Below are 22,075 nucleotides of genomic sequence, written 5' to 3'. Positions count from 1 at the left end.
GCCCCAGCTCCCTCAGCCTCTCCTCACAGGGCTTGTGTTCCAAACCCCTCATCAACTTTTGTTGCTCTTCACTGGACTCGTTCCAGCAAGTCAACATCCTTCCTAAACTGAGGGGACCAGAACTGGACACAGTACTCAAGGTGTGGCCTAACCAGTGCAGTGTACAGGGGCAGAATGACCTCCCTGCTCCTGCTGGCCACACTGTTCTTGATGCAGGCCAGGATGCCATTGGCCCTCTTGGCTGCCTGGGCACACTGCAGGCTCATGTTCAGCCTACCACCAACCAGCACCCCCAGGTCCCTCTCCACCTGGCTGCTCTCCAGCCACTCTGACCCCAGCCTGTAGCTCTGCATGGGGTTGTTGTGGCCAATGTGCAGAACCCGGCACTTGGATGTGTTAAATCTCATGCCGTTGGACTCTGCCCATCGGTCCAGCCTGTCGAGGTCCCTCTGCAAAGCCTCTCTACCCTCCAGCAGATCAACTCCTGCCCCCAGGAATGAAACACACCACCAGGATATAATCTCATATGTATTTCATAACCTTGTATCTCATCACCAAGAGGACTGCTGAGTTAGGAGGCTCCAGGTTCCTGCTATGTCTTTGAGAGTTTTCTGTAACTCTCTATTAAAGTCCAGTTAATGTGGCTAGATTGCAGCTGCACAGAGATGGTAGAATATGAACCTGAAGCCTCTGTGCCATGGTCTCTCACAGGTCCAGCTGTGGGTTAGTGACAACCACCCTACCCCTCACTGTCCATGCATTCACAGGATCTCACAGGGACTAGGGCTTAAATTATCTTGTGGTGGGGGCTTCCGTGTGCATGTGCTAGACCAGCCAGCAAGGCTCAGATGGCCGTCGCTTCTGCTCGGTATGGGGCATCCCTCATAAGCTATGCTGTGCAATAAGGGAGTAGTGAGTAGAATGTAACAATAATTCTTTTTAAATTTTGTTGTTGTTGTTGTGTTATTTTTGACTTGCCCAAAGAACAGATCCAATCAAACAAGTTTTTAAATGAAGAGTCATCTGCATACACTGTGCTCCAGCAAAGAGAAACACAGAACTGGTTTTGTCACCTGCAGGATTGTACAAGTACAGACAGGGAAGACAGAAAATGACTGGATTTATAGAGGAGGGAAAAAACACATGATCACAAGGATCACGTGCTGCTGTGTTGTGTGGTTCCCTGGTCTGCCACTCATTCCAGGATCATATTAAAAGACATGCCCTTTCCTCCATGGTACCTTTGAAGACCTTGTCTATGCCTCATCAATACACCTACTACTGGTTTTCTCTTCACCACCCTTTCTTAGATGTTCCCAGTCACTTGAACTATTTCCCTGTGACTTATACCAATGTTGAGCTAAATCATTTCAGCTAGCAGTAGATTCACCCAGCATCACATTATAAACTCAAGAGAGGCTATTCAGGATACCAGGCAGACTTCAGCAAATAGTTTTAACAAAAGAAACAGAATGGGAAGTGAGAGTACCAAAATGTCCAAATATTTCCTTTTGCCACTTTTGAAACATTCTTTTAGATTTTAATTTCAAAATGACATCCTTGTTTGAAAAGTGTTGTCTGTTGTAAAAATTAATGAATAAACAGTGTGAAAACTAAGTACAAGGTGCCATTTGTAGAAGTGAAATGTTTAGATGAATGAAAAAGAGTTTTTTTCCTTGCTTAGAAGAATCACTAGGATCACAAAATTTGGTTTGGGCTAACTCAAAATTATTTTGCTTCACAGTTTTTCAGTAAGGCCTCCAAGCTGACAAATTTATTCTATGTATTCTATCTGTCATTGTTGACTCTTAATTCTCTGCACATTGACTATCCGAGCTGTGGAGTAACTCTGCCAGACGTGTAGACAGAGGCAGGGTAGCTCTGCCCATACTCATCCTAGAGCTGAATCTCTGGGAGCACAGGCTGGGAATTTCAGACATAGAGCCATATATCATCTCCTGCACAATGGGAAACACAATGCAAACCTAATATGTGCTCACCTGTGCTTCTCCTTTATTCATACACCATCTCTTCCTCCTACTCATCTTTCCCTATAGATAGCTAAGGTTTTGCTTCATTCATATCTCTTGACTTTGCATTATAGGAAAACAGCATCATATTTCAAAGCTCAGCTGAAAACTTCTCTGCCCCCTCTGAGGCAGATTTACTGTCTCTGTCTTGTTTTTTTCTTTGCCACTGTATTAGACAGGTCTGCAAAGTGTATCTGCGATGAGTTTTGACACACGTGGCCATGACTGCTATTTCAAGAAGCCCACTGAGAGTTTCACAGTTCACTTCGGTCCATTGCTGGTAATGCCTTGAAGCTTCTCTTTCTGACTGTTGCATGAATGATATTTGAGAATGCTACAGAAACCCAGGTAAGAGGGAGATAGAAGGTAACAGCACCACACAGTTCCATTTGAGCCAACATCACAATAATTACAGCTACCTGGGAGAGCTCGTCCTATGCTGGAAGGGGAGATGTCAGGAAGGAACACACCATCCCCTATAACATTGGGATCAAACTCTCTTGGCCGCAGTGGAAAATGTGGCTTCTGAAATCCTTGGTAATTGGTTGGTCTTGGCTGGCTTTCATGCAGAAGCTTCCTGGGAACTGAAAGAGAGGAGTAAGAAGAGCACAGTTGTTAGAATGAGTTGTTTCAGCTGGTCAGAATGAGAATTACCACATTACACTATGGGCTCAGCTGATACTTAATTATACCATGTGCAGGCCAAAGAGACACTCATTTACCACTATGATGAATGCTCTCCAAACACCATCACAGAGATGTGTGATGAGAGAACACTGGAAACTATAAAGTAATTAAGATATTGTTTATTTATAATTAAGCTTTCAGACTGGACTCAGGATCATATTCAGACACATTATTTAGACACCCATATTAGCAACTTAAATGCCTAGCAAGCCAGGCTTTGGCCTCAGCTGTAAGATTCAGAGCACTCCATCTCTGTTCCTACCCCGACAGCAGTCTGGGGAGGATGTCCCACATCAATGGGCACTACAGGGTATGCCCACAAAACCAGCCTCTGGAGGATGGTGTTCCCATGAAATCATAAAGCTTGAATCATCCATCACAGAAGTTAGAAACCTCTGTAAGAAACCCTTTCCACCAGTGAAATCTAAAATACACTGCCACTGGGCTTTAGCCTTTAACTAAGCTGGGAATGGCCCATTTTCCAGTACCACTATCTTGAGAAGAAGGGTTAAGATTCAACTAACCCCTGCTGCTCTCCATATTTCATTAGCCACAGCAATAGCAATACACAGGTAGGTTAATAAGTGACAGTTGTGTCAGGATATCTATAGTCCCTTCATTGGACCAAAGCATGCCTTAGTTAAACACAGTTTTTCTCCTTGATGTTGCAAGACCAGCTCTTCAGCAGCACATCCAGGTAAAGAAATCAAAGTCAGTGTAGCTATCTCAGTGTACACCCACTGAAGGTGAACCCACATAGTAAATTCACTAATTTGCCCTTTAGGGACAAAGAAACATGTCATATATGGAGCTGAACCAGTTCTCTACCTCAGCCACAGCCAGGACCTAAGGCTATTTCAGAGCAAAGTGCTCTTCCATACAAACAGAAGAAACACATAATCAGGCCATTCTGCTCAGAAATTGGAGGAATGGAGTGACAAAAGAGCAAAGAAAAAAGAATTAAAATATCCAGAGGAGAAAGATATATTTTCCCTGTCAGTGGTTGCATACTAATATATACATTAAAGCAACATTTTGTCCCTGCAGACAACTAAGACTTTAGTGTGTGAAAGATACAGACCATTGAGAACTAGGCACAAGTTCACTGGAGCCACAGAAAACCCAACAGAAGATTTCTGGGATGCTCTGCTTTCATTTCTCCAAGTCTAATGGCAACTGCCTTTCTTTTTCCAAGCAGGCTGCCACCTCCTCATGCCTCAGCTTCCCCACTTCTCCATTGCTGATGGTGGTATCTCTCATCTCCACTCTTCACAGGAGTGTGAAGAAGCATAATTAAAAATGCAAAGCACTTTGAGATCCTTGCCACGAGCATGAAGGAGGATTTGGAATGAATGCAGCCCTGGAAAAGAAAGGAAATTCCTGCTTGCCCCCTGCAGCTAATCAGCTGCCAAGCTGGAGCATGGGATTTAATCACACCCATTAAATTTGCCTGCGCAGCTACAAATATTACTGGTGGGGGATGTGATCCAACCACCTTGTTTACATTGTGTTTGACTTACTGTCTTTGCTGAGGCAAAGAAAATTGTAACTATATTTACTGACTGACCTCCTATATTAGTTTGCCAAGATATCAGCACTGAAGTTCTTCCATTAGTAGAGTCATGCTAGGTCAGGAAACAGACATAAAACCCCACAGCTTCTGAATATCAAAGAGCTGGCACAGCAGCTTCTAGTGAAACCTGAATTGGCCAGTGTCCTCTGATGGGAAGCCAGCAATAGGAACACATGCACTCTTAGGAACGAGACAGAAATGAGGGGGGTACCTGTGCCAGAGACATATCAGAAAGTCTGGGGAGGAGGTGAATGCAACAGAGATTATCCTGCAAAACATAAAGTCTGGGAGAAATGCAGTTTTGGTTGCCTCATTTGAGACACCCAAAGGGACTCCAATATTCAGAGGGTATAGGGCTCAGCATCCTCAAAAGACTTTTTTTGTTCTATCTCAGGTTGAGGATATGAAAAGCTTTAAATAAAAGACACAAGTCAGTTTTCCCCTTACTTTTCATCCAAACTGCATCCCTGTATCCTTTTGACAGGTATTCAATAATGAAAATAGAGTAGACTAGAACAGAATAGAATGGACCAAACCAGATTGGAAGAGACCTTCAAGATCGTCACGTCCAACCCATAATCCAACACTATCTAATCAACTAAACCATGGCACCAAGCACCCCATCCAGTCTCCTCCTAAACACCTCCAATGATAGCAACTCCACCACCTCCCCAGGCAGCCCATTCCAATGGTCAACCACTCTCTTCATGAAGAATTTCTTCCTAACATCCAGTCTAAACCTGCCCTGGCACAGCTTGAGACTGTGTCCTCTTGTTCTGGTGCTGGTTGCCTGGGAGAAGAGACCAGCCCCTGCCTGTCTACAACTTCCCTTCAGGTAGTTATAGAGAGCAATAAGGTCTCCCCTGAGCCTCCTCTTCTCCTGGCGAATCAACCCCAGCTCCCTCAGCCTCTCCTCACAGGGCTTGTGCTCCAAACCCCTCACCAACTTTGTTGCCCTTCTCTGGACATGTTCCAGCAAGTCAACATCCTTCCTAAACGGAGGGGCCCAGAACTGGACACAGTACTCGAGGTGTGGCCTAACCAGTGCAGTGTGCAGGGGCAGAATGACCTCCCTGCTCCTGCTGGCCACACTGTTCCTGATGCAGGCCAGGATGCCATTGGCCCTCTTGGCCGCCTGGGCACAAGATGACTACCAAGTAGGCATTCAGTGCCTAAAAATGCAGGTGGCTGTAAGGAGAGATTCCCAAAGCAGGCATGTGCTTAACATCCATGATCAGCATGCACATTTGTCTTTTCAAAAATCCTACAAGGTGCTCATCTTCACTTCAGTAACTCATGCCTTAAAAACTCAGGAAGTAACTTCGTGCAACCCAGGATGTCTACAGCACATGACCCTAGGACTTTCCTGTTTCAAGGGACCATTTTTCCCTGTGGACTCCATAAATATCTTGAGGACATGTTGCCTGGAAAGGTCTATCTTGGCAAAAAGTAAATAAAGAGACGGCATGCAGCAGCTCTGTTCTTTTTCTAATGTATATGTTGCTAAACCAATATACAGCTTAGAAAGCTTGATTTAGAAAGACAAGCAAAATGGAAAGGCTTTCTGAAGTGCAAAACACCTCACCATTTCCAGTTACTTTCTGTGTGCTAGTGAATTCCACAAGATTAAACATCTGGTTCTTTTGAAATACTCCCCTTAAATTCTCCAGGAAAGAGTTCACCTGACACAAAGCATGGCATGAACTGAAGCAAAGTGTCAAAAAAAGTTACTTATTATTAAAAAACAAAACAAACCACAAAAAAGTACCTGAGATTTTAGTCTTATCTCAGCATTAAGTACAGAAATTATGGCAGGAAAGGGTTGGCACTTGGCCTGTTCAATCAAGCAGAGAAGTTAAAGCAATTCAAACAGAAAAGTGATATATGTGGACAAGAGAGGAAGAAACAGGGCCTCCAATCAAAGCATTAACGTGCCTGATAGTCAGGAGCCCTGCACCTTACTATGCATGTGAGAAGGGAGCTGAGACCCTTAGTCTCTCCGGAGATAGCAGTTGGCATTGAGATGTAGTTTTCTATCCAAATGATAAAAGTATCCAGTAACTTGGGCTGGGCAGCTGAGCAGCATAGGCAGAGAAGTGGCTTTCCAGATTGGCAAGCCATGCTTTGCCACCCACCATGGGGTCCAACTGAGGCATTACTGCATGGACTCTGCATGAGCCAGGGCTTGATCTGCAGAGCAAAGTGTCACTATTGCTATGACACTCCATGAAGGCACCTGCAGAAGTCAGTTCTAGGTTATAGACCTGCAAGGGAGCTTTTGGATCAGCAGGTCCATTCCTCTGCCATTACAGGCCTTCAGGTCTTTATGTAATCTGTCTGCATCAGTTTTAAAAGCAATCCCAGCTCCCTGGTCCCAGCACTCATCTGTCTGAATCAACATCATGCTAGCAATAATTTATACTAGTTCCCAACCCAAGACCAGCATTACCCATTTGCAATGAATTACTGGTATCCGTACCACAACAAAATCCCACCACCAGTGTCTGGCAGCTTCCCCCCTGCAGAAACAGGGGCAGAGGAAACTCAAAGCTGGATTGTGCTCTCACTGGCAGAGCAGAACCATCTGATTTGTGTACAAGCAACCAACAGGACAGTGTGAAAAGGCACATGCTGGTGCTGCTGACAACATCCTTATTTGTACTTGGCAGAGACTCGTGCCGAGACTTTCACACAAGTACTGTCTTGTGTGGCCAGAAAACTGGGGCCTGATGAAAAGAAAAAGGTACTGAACCTACAAGCAGCAACACTCTGAATTTGAGTGTGAAGGATGGAAAAGACCAGCTGATTCTTCATCTGTGTTCATCACGATAATTGGCTGTGTTTTCCACGCTTTTAATCTATCGAGTTTTAAACACTGCAGTCCCGAGAGTTTGGCCAGTTGCCATGAGAGATTGTTTTGCAGAGGAATATTGCTCTGTCTGAGGAACTCTTTTCCAATGCACTGCTGAGCGTTTCAACTTAAGCGCATTTGCTTGTTCCCCTAATCAAAACATTTGACTGCTATAGCTCCCAAATTTTACAGAAGAGGAATTGACCCAGGAACAGAGTTTTGAAACTGTTTAAATATTAAAATCATTACTCTGATCTCACAGGGGGAATCTGTGCCAAAGAAAGGAAACAAATTCAGAGCACTGCATTTCAGCCTTCTACTCAAACCATCGTCCCTCTTTGCTGTTTCCTGACGCTTGCTCAGTCCTAAGCATACTGAAAGAGTTCCACTCCCAGTGAACAACTATCCCCTGAACTCCATCTTCAGTGTATATACAGATCAGTCAGCTGGAGGGGAGATCAATGAAAGCTCAGTATTATAAATATACAAAGAAGGGGATTGTCATTCTCCAGTCCTCTGCTATATATTTGCTCGTGTATTTTCAGCCCATACGGTTTACTCTGACAGCTCAGTATGATTAAGGCAGCTCTGCAGGACCTTCAGCAAATCCTCCTGTGAATACTTAAAGCAGAGTGCAATTTGAACAAAACACGACTCCCTCACCAGCAAAAATTACAGCCAAGCCTTTTATCTGGGCAGGTTTGAGCCAGGAACTGTTGATGCTCAACATAGTTTTAAAATACTTTTCCAAACTCCCTCTGTGAGTAAACAGCCAGTATAAACTAGTGCAGGCTTTTAGAGGTAGCAGTCCTGAAGGATTTTTGTTTGAGACTTGAAAATTCACAGCATCCAGTCAGCAATGGGATCACTCATGCTTCTGGACTATTACAAGAAAGCAATTCCTTAGTAAATATGTAAGGTACATGGCTCTCTCCAATTGCAGGATCATAAGTGCTTTATGTGCAGTAATGCACGTAACTAAGCACATCACTAAGCAGACAGTCAACAATATCTACTACAATAATAGATTTTGGGCTCTGTCAGACCGCAAAATATGATCTGTTCACAGAACAACAAGGAAAAATTCCACACACAAGATGATTCTGCACCTGGTGACAACACTGACACCTCTGTGTAGCTAAGAAACACGGGTGTGGAAGATGCTAATTTGATTAACAGATGTAAACTGAATCACAGCCTGCCCCCTTTGCTTTCCCTTCAGGGTCTCAGACATGGCTAACAACCAAGGTTTAAAGCTTTTCCTGATGCCTGCACTCCCACCTAACTCAGTACAGAATATGCCCCTTTCAGCTAACTAAAACCCTATTTGCATCATATGGCAAGAGGTTTTTGCTTCTTCTCAGGATTGCATATGTCATGCCAGACCTCAAAAGCCTACCATCAATTTCTGCCCCACCACCATGCATTCCTCCTTCATCTGACAGGGGAGCCACTGCTATTTGGTCAGTTATAGATACAATAGCTTGATAGGAGACCATCAGATCCTACAGCTCTCAGATATGTTCATGAGCCACTAGATGACATGGGCACGCCCATTTAAAAGATTGAATGCACTGGACATCAACTCCATGCCTTGGTTGCAAAGCCATATCATATCTCTCTGTATCCTGTACCACATTTAAAGTGTAATACAGTTTACAGAAAATGTGTAAAGTGACCCAGGAGACAGAAGGAGATGTGAAGGAATTTTGTGCCACCAAACACAAGCCTGAAAGACAGGCTCTGAGCAACAGGCTGTCATGTGGAATCTTCACCCTCATAAAAGAAACAGGACAAAGGCTTAATAAACACAAGTGATCAAGACCTAGGCTTTCTGTTTCTTTCAGTCATTTTTAAGAGGGAATTTTTCCACCCAGCATCAACCTACTCCTCAATCCTGAAACTGAGTGCAAAACCCAAGAGAAAGAAGGAGTTAGCCCGCTCCAGGCATGTTTTCCAGGCAGTTGCTTCAAAACACCAATAGCAAGGAAGTAAGTCATGTCACAGTAAGTCCATTTCCAAGCACCACACACAAATCAAGTGAGACTGGGAACATAGTCCTATCATAACCAAAGCCACCTACACCTCCCTGAGCCCACAGACTGCGCTGTGCTTTGCTAATGCTGTGATAAGCAAAAATCCATCTCCTCTGCTGGTGATTTTTGGGCTGGTATGAAGTGTTACAAGCTGGGATGCACTCTGACAAGATTACTCCTGAGGCAGCCAAAACACTTCACCCTTTACTGCATTTTCTGACAGCAGCTAACTACTGAAAGGTGGTGCAATAAGAATAAATAAAGCACAGACAACCTTTTCCCTCCATGAAAGACAGGAAATGTTCATCTTTTTTCCCATGCAGTTGCAATCAGAGAAGTGACTTCAGAAGTAGAAGCAATTCCAGTCCAGAAACAAAGCCCATGCAACACAAATTAGCTCAGTCTCACCATTCTTCCCAGTGAAATCTCTCGCAGCTGTATGGCCCTGTGATGTGAGAGGCTGTAGGAGATGAAGGATTTAGGAAACGGTGCTGCTCTGGCTGAGACTCCACAGGGCAGATAGACACAAGAATTGCTCCCACAAGAGAGGCTCTAGCCTCTCTCCCTTTTTCACAGGGCCTGTCCAGAAATGCAAGAACCTTATTAAAAGATCCAGTTCACCTAATTTGAGAATTTAAACCACACATACCCTGTAGGTACCTAACAAAGACATCCTTCTTAAATAAGCTATTCTCTTAAGCTCCCTGTATCATCAACAGTGAAAGGTGGGTGCCTTTGAAAGCCCCCAGGGGAGACTCTGTCTACTTAAATTTAGGAGCCTAATTAGGGATAGTTAATGAATCATGTTACCTTTAGATTTATTCTCTTGAGTGTATCTGAGTTAAAATCTTACAAACTGTTTCACATCTTTTACTCGGGTATTTTTCTTCTATCTTGAACTCTTCAAATCAGAATTTGAAGCTACAAACATCTTAATTTCTATGATGCATGTGCTTGATCTATCCACAGGCAGTTTTCCTCCTGCTTTCATAGCCATGAAAGTCAGTTGTTCTTCTTTCATCATCTTAAATGTAATAACAGAATATGAAGCATCTATTGCCAGCAACTCATAAATCTCCTGCTTGATGTGGCTTTTGGTCTCCAAAGGGCACAGTGGAAAGCATCGCGTGCACCAGTCTGCTCTCTTTTGGAAAGAAAAATGGATCAAAAGGAACTTAGCCTTGTAAGAGATACCTGCAGATACAAAGTTACTTTCATCTGGTAGATTGCTGCCTGCTTCCAAAGTCAGAAGAGTTCTGCATTTTCACAAGATAACACATCTTCAGGATGAGACTCAAGCTGAGGCTTGTCCAAATTTCAGCATGCTCAGCTACACCCTCCATGGGACCTTCTCTCAGCCACAGGATCTCTCTGGCAGTCTGCCTGCATCTAATCTCCAATAGCCCCAGAGACTATGACAGTAACTTTATACACCCGAGCAACAGTAGTGTATTTTAGGGAATTGAGATAGGTCTAGATCGAACCATTAATGCCACCTCCAGGTGTTACTGCTAGAAATATGTGCAAGTACTGTAAGTAAGGTTGCTGCAGGAACAGAATCTGACTTAACACTCACACATGGACAGAGTTCAGAGTTTAGGTTGGAAAAGACCTTTAAAACCATTGAGTCCAACCATTAACCTACCACCGCCAAGTCCACCACTAAACCGTGGACCACATCTACATGTCCTTCAAATTCTGTGAGGGATGGTGACACAACCACTTCCCTAGGCAGCCTGTTCCAGCATTTGACAACCCTTTTGGTGAGGTAGTTTTTCCTAATCTAAACTTTCCACGGTGCAAACAGAGGCTGTTTCCCCTTGCCCTATCACTTGTTAATTTGACAAAAGTATGAAACCAACTTCCCTCTATTTACCTGTAATGATCCCTCTCTTTACAGGCAGAGTATGGTCAGAAAATGCCCTTTCAGTTATGTGGCCTCGATTCCAGAACTGGCAGCAGGCAGGAGAGAAACATTTAACACTGTAAGACTTCACTGGTTTAAATTACTGTTACAGTACAGAACTATTGCCCCAACTTATTTAAACTATAGAGCTTGGCAGAAAGTCTTTCGTGCAGGTTATCTATTTTTCAGGAAAATATGTGACACAATATGTGGCTCCCAGGAGGGTGCTGACGGAGCAGTAAACATTGTGTGTTCAAGTGTGGCTGATCTGGAGCCAGAGCATTGCTCATGTGAAGAATTGCTCTCTGGCAACGGAGGAGACTCTGCCCTCAGGATGCCAACACATAGCCAAGCAGTTGCAGCCCTGCAAGTTACCAGGAATCACAGCAAGCAATTCTGTAAAGCTTGAGGCAAAAGACACTCCCTCATGTTTCAGTGAAAGGTGTGCAAGCCCTGTCAGTGAAAGAGGCCCTTGGAGGTCTTCACCGTTACATACCCCAAGACACTGTCTGTGTGGGTATTATATATTACTGTGAGACACTTAAGTGATAGGCAAGGATATCCAAGATAAAGTAAGGAGAAAAGGATGGAATAAAGGGCTACAGGCTCTGATACACTCTGGAGCTGATGGGAATCCATGCTGACCTCCATCAGGGACTGGAGATGGATGGCAGGGAAGCAAAGGCCCAGTCAGGAAAGGAAGCTATTAAGGAACGTAAAAACATCCACAGCTATACTGCGCCGCCCAAATATTTGAATAAAAAATAAGGAGCCTCCATGCTTCATCACCTGAGCCAAAAACTATTCTGATATGATCCAGCCATTATATTTCTAGAGTTAGGAGTATAATTTCTCCTCTGAGACTACTGAACAAGATGGACATTTAGGGAATTTCCTTTGCCCATCTCTGAAGAAATGTCACCCATCCTGTAGTCCACAGGCCACTGGGGACCTAAACATCAGAAAAATGATCCAGAAAAGTCCTAATTCAAAGCAAAACCAAAACCAGCATATCCCTGGATCTTCCCCCATGGTTTGTTTCAGTGTCTGCTGGCAGACACAGCCAGGAGATGCTTCCTGTCTGCTCTCCTTGTCTAATTAAAAATGTTTACAACTACAGCAGTAAAACTATGCTCTACATTAAAAATATTTTCTTTTTTATCTAAGTGCTGCTTCCAACAGTGCACAATGCTGCTTTATAAGTTCCTCAACTTTTCCTCTCAGTAATCAAATAGCAGAGAACTAGACAAAGAGCTAGAATTAATTTTATTACTTTTTTTCAAAGAGATAGCAGTACTTTCATAACACAAGCTGAGAAATGTCATCAGAGAGCAGCTTGTAACCTCTGCCATTAAAGGCAGTGACTTTATCTGGTCACGTGGTTAATTTTGTGTTGCAATTCCTGGATCACATGAGGTGCCCAAACTGGAAACCCTGCCCAAGGGAAGGTCATCAATAGCATTGGAGTAAAGACTAGGAGTGAACAAAACCATAGCAGGTATCTACAGTGGTAAATGCCTTCAGTTATATACAGATAAATACAGATTAATATTTACTGAACAAAAATACAACCTAACTCAAGATCCAGAGCTCAATGCAGGGGTCCCCCAAGAGAGATATGGACATGCTGGAGCGTGTCCAGAGAAGGGCCACAAGGATGATCAGAGGGCTGGAGCACCTCTCCTATGAGGACAGACTGAAAGAGTTGGGGCTGTTCAGTCTGGAGAAGAGAAGGCTCCGAGGTGACCTTATTGTGGCCTTCCAGTATCTGAAGGGGGCCTACAAGAAACCACAGCAACCACATGCAGAGCTACAGGCTGGGGTCAGAGTGGCTGGAGAGCAGTCAGGCTGAGAGGGACCTGGGGGTGCTAGTCGACGGTAGACTGAACATGAGCCTGCAGTGTGCCCAGGCAGCTAAGAGGGCCAATGGCATCCTGGCCTGCATCAGGAACAGTGTGGCCAGCAGGAGCAGGGAGGTCATTCTGCCCCTGTACACTGCACTGGTTAGGCCACACCTCGAGTACTGTGTCCAGTTCTGGGCCCCTCCGTTTAGGAAGGATGTTGACTTGCTGGAACGAGTCCAGAGAAGAGCAACAAAGTTGGTGAGGGGTTTGGAACATAAGCCCTACGAGGAGAGGCTGAGGGAGCTGGGGTTGCTTAGCCTGGAGAAGAGGAGATTCAGGGGTGACCTTATTACTCTCTACAACTGCCTGAAGGGAGGTTGTAGACAGACGGATGTTGGTCTCTTCTCCCAGGCAAGCAGTACCAGAACAAGAGGACACAGTCTCAGGCTGCGCCAGGGGAGGTTCAGGCTGGATGTTAGAAAAAAGTTCTATACAGAAAGAGTGATTGCACATTGGAATGGGCTGCCTGGGGAGGTGGTGGAGTCGCCATCACTGGAGGTTTTTAGGAGAAGACTTGACGGGGTGATTGGTGCCGTGGGTTAGTTGCTTGGGTGGTGTTGGATTGGTTGATGGGTTGACGCGATGATCTTGAAGGTCTCTTCCAACCTGGTTTATTCTATGTATTCTATGTATTCTAAGAAGGCTGGGGAGGGACTTCTCAGGATATCAGGTAGTGATAGGACTAGGGGGAATAGAATGAAGCTGGAGGTGGGGAGATTCAGGCTGGATGTGAGGAGGAAGTTCTTCACTATGAGAGTGGTGAAACCCTGGAATGGGTTGTCCAGGGAGGTGGTTGGGGCCCTGTCCCTGGAGGTGTTCAAGACAAGGCTGGATGAGGCTCTGGCCAGCTTGATCTAGTGTGGGATGTCCCTGCCCATGGCAAGGGGGGTTGGAACTGGATGATCCTTGTGGTCCCTTCCAACCCTGACTGATACTATGATATCATTAGCTCCTGTTGTTCAAGACTTAGCTTATACCACAAGCCAGGCTACGCTAACAAACTAGAAATCCAAGGATCTATGAATAAAGTGGCAAAATTGTTTTCAGTATCATTCTGTGTACTCATATGGTCATAACCTATGAGACATTCTCCTTTGGGGCTGAGACTTCCTGAGCACAGGAGAAAGTTTGAGGAAAACTGCTACAGATGCTATAGATGTTTTTCAGTATTAAACTTCCCTTGTTTTTTTAAAATGCATTTAACTGGCAGAACCTCTCTAACACACGGCATCAGCCTTAAATTATCTGGCTTGCAGACTGTGAAAAGTGCTTTGCATGGTTTATGGTTTGGTTTTCAGTTGTTGTTTTCTGGTAGAAACAGACATGGCATGCTTCATCTTGCTTCCATGCGTATCCTGAGGGAGCAGCAAGAACTGCAAGCTCAAGTGTTACTACAATGGCTCCTGGAATAACTGCCAGTTCTGTGGAACAGCAAATTATAGTCACTTTCCCGATGCCACATAAAAGCAGATGCACACCATGGAAAACAACACCAGGGTGTTGTTTCAGCCCATCAAGGATGTTACTGAGCACCTACCCTTCGCTCTTACCCTGCAGCTACTTCCTGCAGCACAGTCTGCGAGCACGGGAAAAAACTGTGGGAATATGCAGCACTTGATGCTTGTGGCAGCCTTCCAGTACTTAATAATGATTTTTATTTTTTTAAGACAATGCAAGGCTTTTATAGCTAAATGTTTGTCTCTATTAGGCTTCATGAAACATTCAGTAAGGGTAATACTTCATGCACACTAGTCTGTTCTTTTCCACTCTCCGCACATGCAATTCAGATTCATTTACATGAATATCCCTATCTCAAATGGTATCTCAATTCACACCATCTAATTGAAGGCACTTTACTAGGATGGGAGGTGACTAACTCATCCCTTCATTGATTATACAGATAGGCCAAATAATCTCTCAGTTTAACCACCTCAGTTAAATACCTGCATCAGTGCAAGCAAGGTTTTGTAAGACTGAGCCACAAGTATGCAAGTTACAAATATATATATAGAGAGAATTTCTCATTTATTCCAAAGTTAAAGGAGTTAAATTATCCTGAAACAAATTCTACCCATCAATTAATGCAGAAATTATTCCAGGACTATTTGAGATTCCCTTAAGACCTCTCTAACAGACTAGAACATCTCTGACTGTGGCAGGGGGGTTGGACCTGAAGATCGCCAGAGGTCACTTCCAACCCCTAACATCCTGTGATCCTGTGACACATCCTAGCTACTTGTAATACTTGATTCACCAGACTGTCACCCCAGCCAAGCCCCAAGGCATGCATTCAGGAAAGACCAGCCACGCTCCTTTGCCAGTGGCCTTTGCCAACCACAGTCCAGTTTCTGCCTTTGGGGGCAGCAAGGCCTGTGAATTGCAACCTCTCCTACCTCACTTTTCAAAATGACTGAATTCAATCCATTAAAAAGTGTAAATGGAGACACATCTTAAATTAGCACATATTTATAGGTGTATTTTATTGCATATTCCCTAGGAAATGCAGATTGCTAACTCAAAGCCAACGAACTCACTTCATGCTGTGGGACATCTAGTTTTAGTTTCCCTTTTTGAAACTCTTAGGAGGGACAAAAAAAAAAGTAATTAAGACTTTAATACATACCTTTGTTGCTAGTAACCTGAACCCAGTGCAGATCCTTTATCTAGAATGCACTCAATTTAAGTTGCCACTTCTTTCAAGTGGAATATAATGCTCTGTATTGTAGTATTTGTTCCTTCTACTGGATATCTCAAGCCCACCAACCCTGATATCTTATCATCAGATGAAAGCATTAATCCAACACAAAGAGGCTATGAACATCTTTTGAACAAGTAAACCTTCAGCAAACAAATTTCCAGAAGGTTGTATAGACAGGGGTGGTTTACAGCACCCTGTAAACAGCAAAGAAACTCATAAATACAGTCCTTCAAAGTATTTCTGTCCCATGCTGGAATGACTCCTGTTCACAGCAACGAAGAGACTGCTCACCTATGTAAAGACACATGCTGCAGAATTTCCTTAGTCCACAAATAAGAGTGGCCAGCCATCTAAAAGAAAATCAATTATTCTTGATGTAACTGCACAGGATAAAATCTACCTCACAACCTGCTTGGCTTATAGTGGCAAGATGTTATTAATTGCAGTTCCAATAACTATCCATGTTACTTGAAATCTGAAGTGGTCCACCTTAATTACCTTAAGTCAAATAACTGCATGGGATCATAACAGTTTGAGGAGAAAGGTAGTTGTTAACTTGCTGGCTGCCAGATGCAGACTGCTGATAGAAGATATATCCAAGTATTAAAACTGACCTCAGCCTGGCAGGAGAGGGCTGTGATTCATGCTATGACTCCTCTAGGCACAGCAGGAATACACACAGATAACTGAACAAAGATCAAAGCATTAACTGTTTCAGTGGAATAAGACAGGAGATAAATCTCTCATTTACTCTCCGGTAAATCTCCTTCCTAACTTTCTCCCAGTTCAGCAACTTCAGCAAATCCAATGCAGAAATCTGTTACATCACTACCTTGTTTTCACCTCTATCATTCCATTAAAATTACTGTTACACCGGAGAATGAGAACTGGCCCACTATTTTGCTTTGTCAGAGCTTTCTGCCTTTGTGTTGCTTCAGACTTTTCTCTGTGAAAAATAAAGAACCTGCCTGAAAAATCTGTATTTAGAAAAGTCTTGCATGAAAGCTATTTTCTTCAGCCTTGAACAAATAATTCATTTCCAATTATGTCACAGGTAATGGAAAGTCTAAGACAAATAGAGTTCAAAGTAAGGCACGTTGTGAAAGAGGCATACTCTAATTAAAAATGCAGCACGGAGAAGACATGTCATCTTTGTGCTTCTACACCAGTCAGTGCAAAGAACTGTCTGCCCAATTTCCCAAGAGCAATACAAGCTTTGGAGGCACCTAAGTACAGATTTGCAGCCAAGTTTCTATCATCAGTCTAGTCTCCATATAGCTGGCTGATAAAGGGAGTGGAATGGTTCTGACGTTGTTCAAACCCAGGCATCTAATGAAACATGTGAGCAGTAGCTCTCATATATCATCCATAAGCAGCTTTCCAGACTCTTTCCAGATTCATTCACAGCATTTTGCAAAGCAGTCCTCACAAAGCCTGTACCACCCTGTAAATCTACTGCCACAAAAAAAGGACAGAGGTCAGACTGACTCCTGGCCTGAGAGTGTGAGACCCAGCCTGCCTGCTTCCCTGTGGGCCAAGCAGACAATGAAGTGGTTGGTGCAGCTCGCTGAGAGTGAAGACAACAACTACCCTCAGATTTTTTATTTCCACTGATCATCTTCAGAGGTAGAGGGATTCTTATTTCTCAGCAGGGGCCTGATCTCATCTGAGGATGTTTTGTTTACTTTCTTCTGAAAGGTCAGAGACTATATACAATATCCACAGCTATCTGCAGGCAACAATCTCCTCGCCATAGAAGGCGGCAGCTGTGTTCTGGAAAGGAATCCATGCGTAAGAGGGATGATCCTCACCTCATCAACAGACTTTGACCTTCATGCAAAGGTGCCTGAAGTGATGAGGAAACAAGGGAAGGAAAATGTGTGTGGTCCCTCCCACTGTTGTGTTTAGACTTGTGAAGATTTTGTGATAGATAAAATAAAACCATCTGATCTTTGGCGTCATTACAGAGACACAAGGAGAATTAGCCTCCACTCTTAAATGTCCTGGAAGAAGTAAATTGTGGTTGCTGTGATGCAAGGAAATTAAACACACGGTTCAGCTGGTAAAGCCTGACCTGCTCTCTTAGCATTCAAAACAGGGTGGCTCTACCCAAAATGCCTGCTGGGAATAGTGTGTGGCTCATGATAGCTGTGTCAGGACCATGCAACAACAAATACCTTTTCTGCATCTTAGAAGGATGGTCCGTTGAGTCCCAGTGTCAGGAGCTACTGGCTTTGTCACTATTTTGTTCATCAGAACAGAAATACTCAGTTAATTCCAGAGGTCAAACACAGAAGACTAAGCAGCTATTCTAGCTTGGGAGGTCAGCAGTACTCCTCAGGGCTCAAAGCATCTGCGATATAAAAACACAGGTCTGTAGCAACACAACAGACATGGGACTCAATGACCTGGAGATGTATCAGGCCAAGAAAAGAGCTGCATCTGCTGCCTGTATGCAGTGAGGGAAGCTGGGATAGATTTGTGAGAGAGTACCCATAACTGATTTATACAGAGGTACCTGCTTTCAACAGACCATCTGTGCTGCACCATCTGCCCTCAAGGAGCAGTACACATCCCCTCAGCTTGTTGGAGCTACAAGGAGACCCACCCTCCACCTCCACCAAGACAAAAAGAGATTGAACTCAGCCAGCCCAGGCTGAACACTCTTATCAAACCACTTTATTAGCACAGTGTAGAGCTGCTACTGCCTAGAAGCAGGAAGGAAACATATTACCATATCTTTCCCTAATGCTCCTCCTTTCTCTTTAAACACAAAGAACAAAAAGGTTGTGTTAGAGTCCAGCAGGCTCATTTGATTGTAAAATGATATTATACTGGGCACCTCATCCATCAAAGAGATCAGCAGAGTTTAAGGGAGGGAGGGGGGATGAAATAGTCTCCTGGGCCAAATTCAAGACATAAATGTTGGTCCTTTTTATGTCAAAGGGAAGTATTTGACTTTTAATCTTTCCATATTTCAATTAAATGATGCAAATGACAGAAAGCTAAAATAGATGATAGATGCATGGCTAACCTCTCCCATGTTCTCAGGTTCCTGGGATTTCTCTCTTAAATACCATTACAACCACACTATAGAATTACAGTGGAACTTATTCTTAACCCACGTTTCTATCAATCATTTATTTGAATGAACTATCCAAACACTGTTTCCCATCTGTGCTTTTCTCTAGTCATGGCTGTGCTGGAACTAACTGCAGAGATAAAAGATAATTTCCCATGTGGAAACTCACATCTCCCATCCATTCCCACCTAGGCAAGGCCTCAGGGCCACACTTGCACACAATTAATCATGATTGCATTTTTGCAAAAATGTGATGTTAAATCTCCTTTTTCCTCTCACAAAAGTCCCTTTTCTGACAGAGCTCTCTCAGACCAGTTCCTCCAGCTGATTAAAGAACATCTTCTTCTTCTATTTGTAATTGTTGGGATTTTTCTAGCAAGGAAGACCCCAGTTGCACTATCCAGGGAAAACAACAGAATAGTCCTAGAGAAATATGTCCATATCAGCACTGAGCATGTCAAGCCAGAGGCATAGCTCTGGCAAGCTAATCACCCACAGACAGGATGCATTGCATCTCCCAACTTCCACAACAGCCAGAGATTTACCAGACTCAAGCTCTCTTGAGACAGAATTCTTCCACCCAACCTAAATATAGATATTTCCCTTCCCTGGGTGACAAGCTTAGCACAAGTGTGCTCCCAGCTCCAGCTCTGGAGAACACAAACTTCTCCCAGAAATAATTAGTGGATGTCTTACCCTGAGACACCTTGACACAGAGTTCAATAGGAGGCCTTACACTGGTTCCTGCCAGTGCTGGCACGTGCACACAGATGGACACAACCCACCATGAAAGATGGACTGTCAGGAGAGGGATTAAAACCTGGCTGTTCAACTAGTCCTGAACCTAAACACCTTCTGCCTCTTCTGCTCTGTGCTTCAGCTTTAACATGAAGTGCAGCAAAGAGCTGCAAAAATGCTGCAAATAAATGTGGGGGTTAATCAAACAAAGCACTCACAATTATTTGATTAAGATCCATTTTCTTTTCACAAAATATAAAGAAAATTCAAGACAGTTGTGTCCTTCTGCATTTGTACTGTGAAAATAACCACTGTGGAATTTGAAAGGAGTTAGCTGAGGTTTCTGACTGCCAGACCAGTATGAACCAGACTATGTCCTGGTCTCTCGGGAGGAATGTTTGGACACAGGAATTGCTCTTTTCCCTGGGAGGACATAACCAGTCAGCTGGCCAGTCAGTCAGTCCCAATGAATAGATTGGGATTCAAGCACTGCACAGATGCTAGTCAAAAACTAAGCAGGAAAGGCAAAAGATGATGCCTGAGTGATGAATTATTGCAACTTTTGTTATAGTAGTCAGTAGAAAACTCATAATTACAAACAATGCTAATGGGAAGACTTGTTGGCTGTCACAGCTTACATGCCAAAGACATAATGAATGATACCTTTATCCTGCAATGCCATGATTCTCATATCCAGAGGTGTCCTTCCAAAATGAACTCATGGCAGGCAGGTGACATGTGCAGGAAGCTTACATGGCTGAGCCTGCATAATTTCTGCAGATAACTAGAGCACATCCACCCCAGGCTACAAGGCTGTCAGCTCCACCACCCTCATCAGTCCCCACTTGTAATCCAAATGCTGAAGGCAATAAACTCTTTAGAGACCTGTTCTGTGTGCTTGCCTGCAACAGAAGTTGAGTATAGCAAAGGTAATCATAGAAAAACAAAGTAAATTTTATTTGGATATTAGATTCAAATACTCCAGTGTCATGCAAGCATTACCATAAAATTTGATTGAAGGCAATCCTTTGTCAAGAAGAAAACATTTCCTTTTGACGTCTTCAAACAGCTTCAGTCCCTAGCTATAATTACCATCTGTTTCTCTTAAAAAATAAAACCAATTAAAATATTTCCCAAACAGCACCAGTACATGAAGTGCATGGACATATTCAGCCCAGCTGCCAGGCTTTAGGGGGGCACTGGGCTCACACCACAAGCACTGTCAGCCCTCAGAGAAAATACAACACAAGAGGAGATGGATTCAGATGTATCACCCAGCCTGCTTGGTTTCTCCAGAGTGGCTGGATATATGGTCAAAGTCTTGAGGGCAGTGCAGGGAGCTTTTGTCATGAGTTGAGAAGAAGGTTTGAACACCAGATTTCTAGTGTGAGTCACTAATTGTACAGGCTTCAGCTGGGTGATGTGCCATTCCCATAGGATGGAACTCCAGAGAATGTTACAGAGCTCAGCTGCACAGTCCTCTCGGCGCTGAGCTCCCCGGTCTGCTGGCACTGCTGCTGTAGGTCCACAAGCTACACTTCTCCTTACAAACCAAGGAGGCCCAGGGCATTGATCCAAGCACTAGCAAATGATCATTTGTACTGTTTAAATGTTCACATAGTCCTTGACAGAAACTTGGCCGATGTCAGCCAGTGTTCTCCCCAGTCATGAGTAGCCATAGCCTGGATCATTGCCCTTAGACAGTTGGGGTATGTGTGACTGCCCTGTTTTGAAGAAAAAAAACATTTGGCTATATGCAGGTCTTGCTGTGCCTCTCACCCCTAAGACCAGAGATGCTTTGGCATACTCTATTTCCCAGCACAGGTGCAGCCCCTGTGCTCTGAGCAGCGCTATTTCATCACCATTCATTAACACCCAACTCAAGAAGTTTTGGTAAGGAGCAAGATCCCCAGCAGACAAGCTCATGCCTTCCCATTTGCACAAGAAAGAGCAAGCCAGTGTTTGACCTGATTCAAATTGTCTTGAGAAATCTGGCTGGGAGTCCTGTGCTGTAGAGTGAAGCCAGCTGGAAAGTAAGGCTTTCCACTCCATGCTCTGTGTAACAGCCAAAAATCACATGTGGGTAGCATCACCAAAAACCAAACACCTTCTCCTGTCCTGCCTCAAGTTCTGTGGGAAAACAAATGACCACCTTCACAGTTGGAAAACTCATATTTCAAGGCAGAGTTTTGTGCTTCAGGAAAAAATATCCCAAAGTGAAAGAGCAGTCTTAGCTTCTGGCACTGCTGAAGAGAAGCCCAAGGAGAGATCTACTGGCAAAGAGTCAGAGGAGAAGCACAGCAAACCCTGGCCCTCTGAACAACACACTACATGGTTTTAGGCAAGTCACTAGATCAGTCTGAGGCAACTGCAAAAAAAAGCTGAGTGTCACAGAGTAATAGAGCTGAAAAAGACTTTTTGGGTCATCTAGTCTACCCTTCTGGTTCCAGAGCAGGATGCAATCTAGCTTACCTTTATGGATGATGTCAATGATGTGGACACCAGTATTACATTCAGACTCTTCCAGAACTCCCCTCTTTTCACCACCATCGTATTTCTTTAATATAGAA

The 22,075-nt window shown here is 43.8% G+C and overlaps 1 protein-coding gene across 3 annotated transcripts in view; it reads right to left on the bottom strand.

Annotated features, from left to right (window-relative positions):
- Positions 1-22,075, bottom strand: part of EVA1A (eva-1 homolog A, regulator of programmed cell death) — a 206,305-nt gene that overhangs the window by 10,494 nt on the left and 173,736 nt on the right. For all 3 annotated transcript variants that reach the window (XM_009905313.2, XM_054179914.1, XM_054179915.1), the window contains one exon: positions 2,450-2,614. In XM_009905313.2, the coding sequence (XP_009903615.2) occupies positions 2,450-2,614 (165 nt within the window). The remainder of the gene's footprint in view (positions 1-2,449; positions 2,615-22,075) is intronic.

This window comes from Dryobates pubescens, chromosome 3, assembly GCF_014839835.1.
Source record: "Dryobates pubescens isolate bDryPub1 chromosome 3, bDryPub1.pri, whole genome shotgun sequence".
NCBI classification, from domain to species: Eukaryota; Metazoa; Chordata; class Aves; order Piciformes; family Picidae; genus Dryobates; species Dryobates pubescens.
This window is presented reverse-complemented; position numbering and strand designations above follow the sequence as displayed.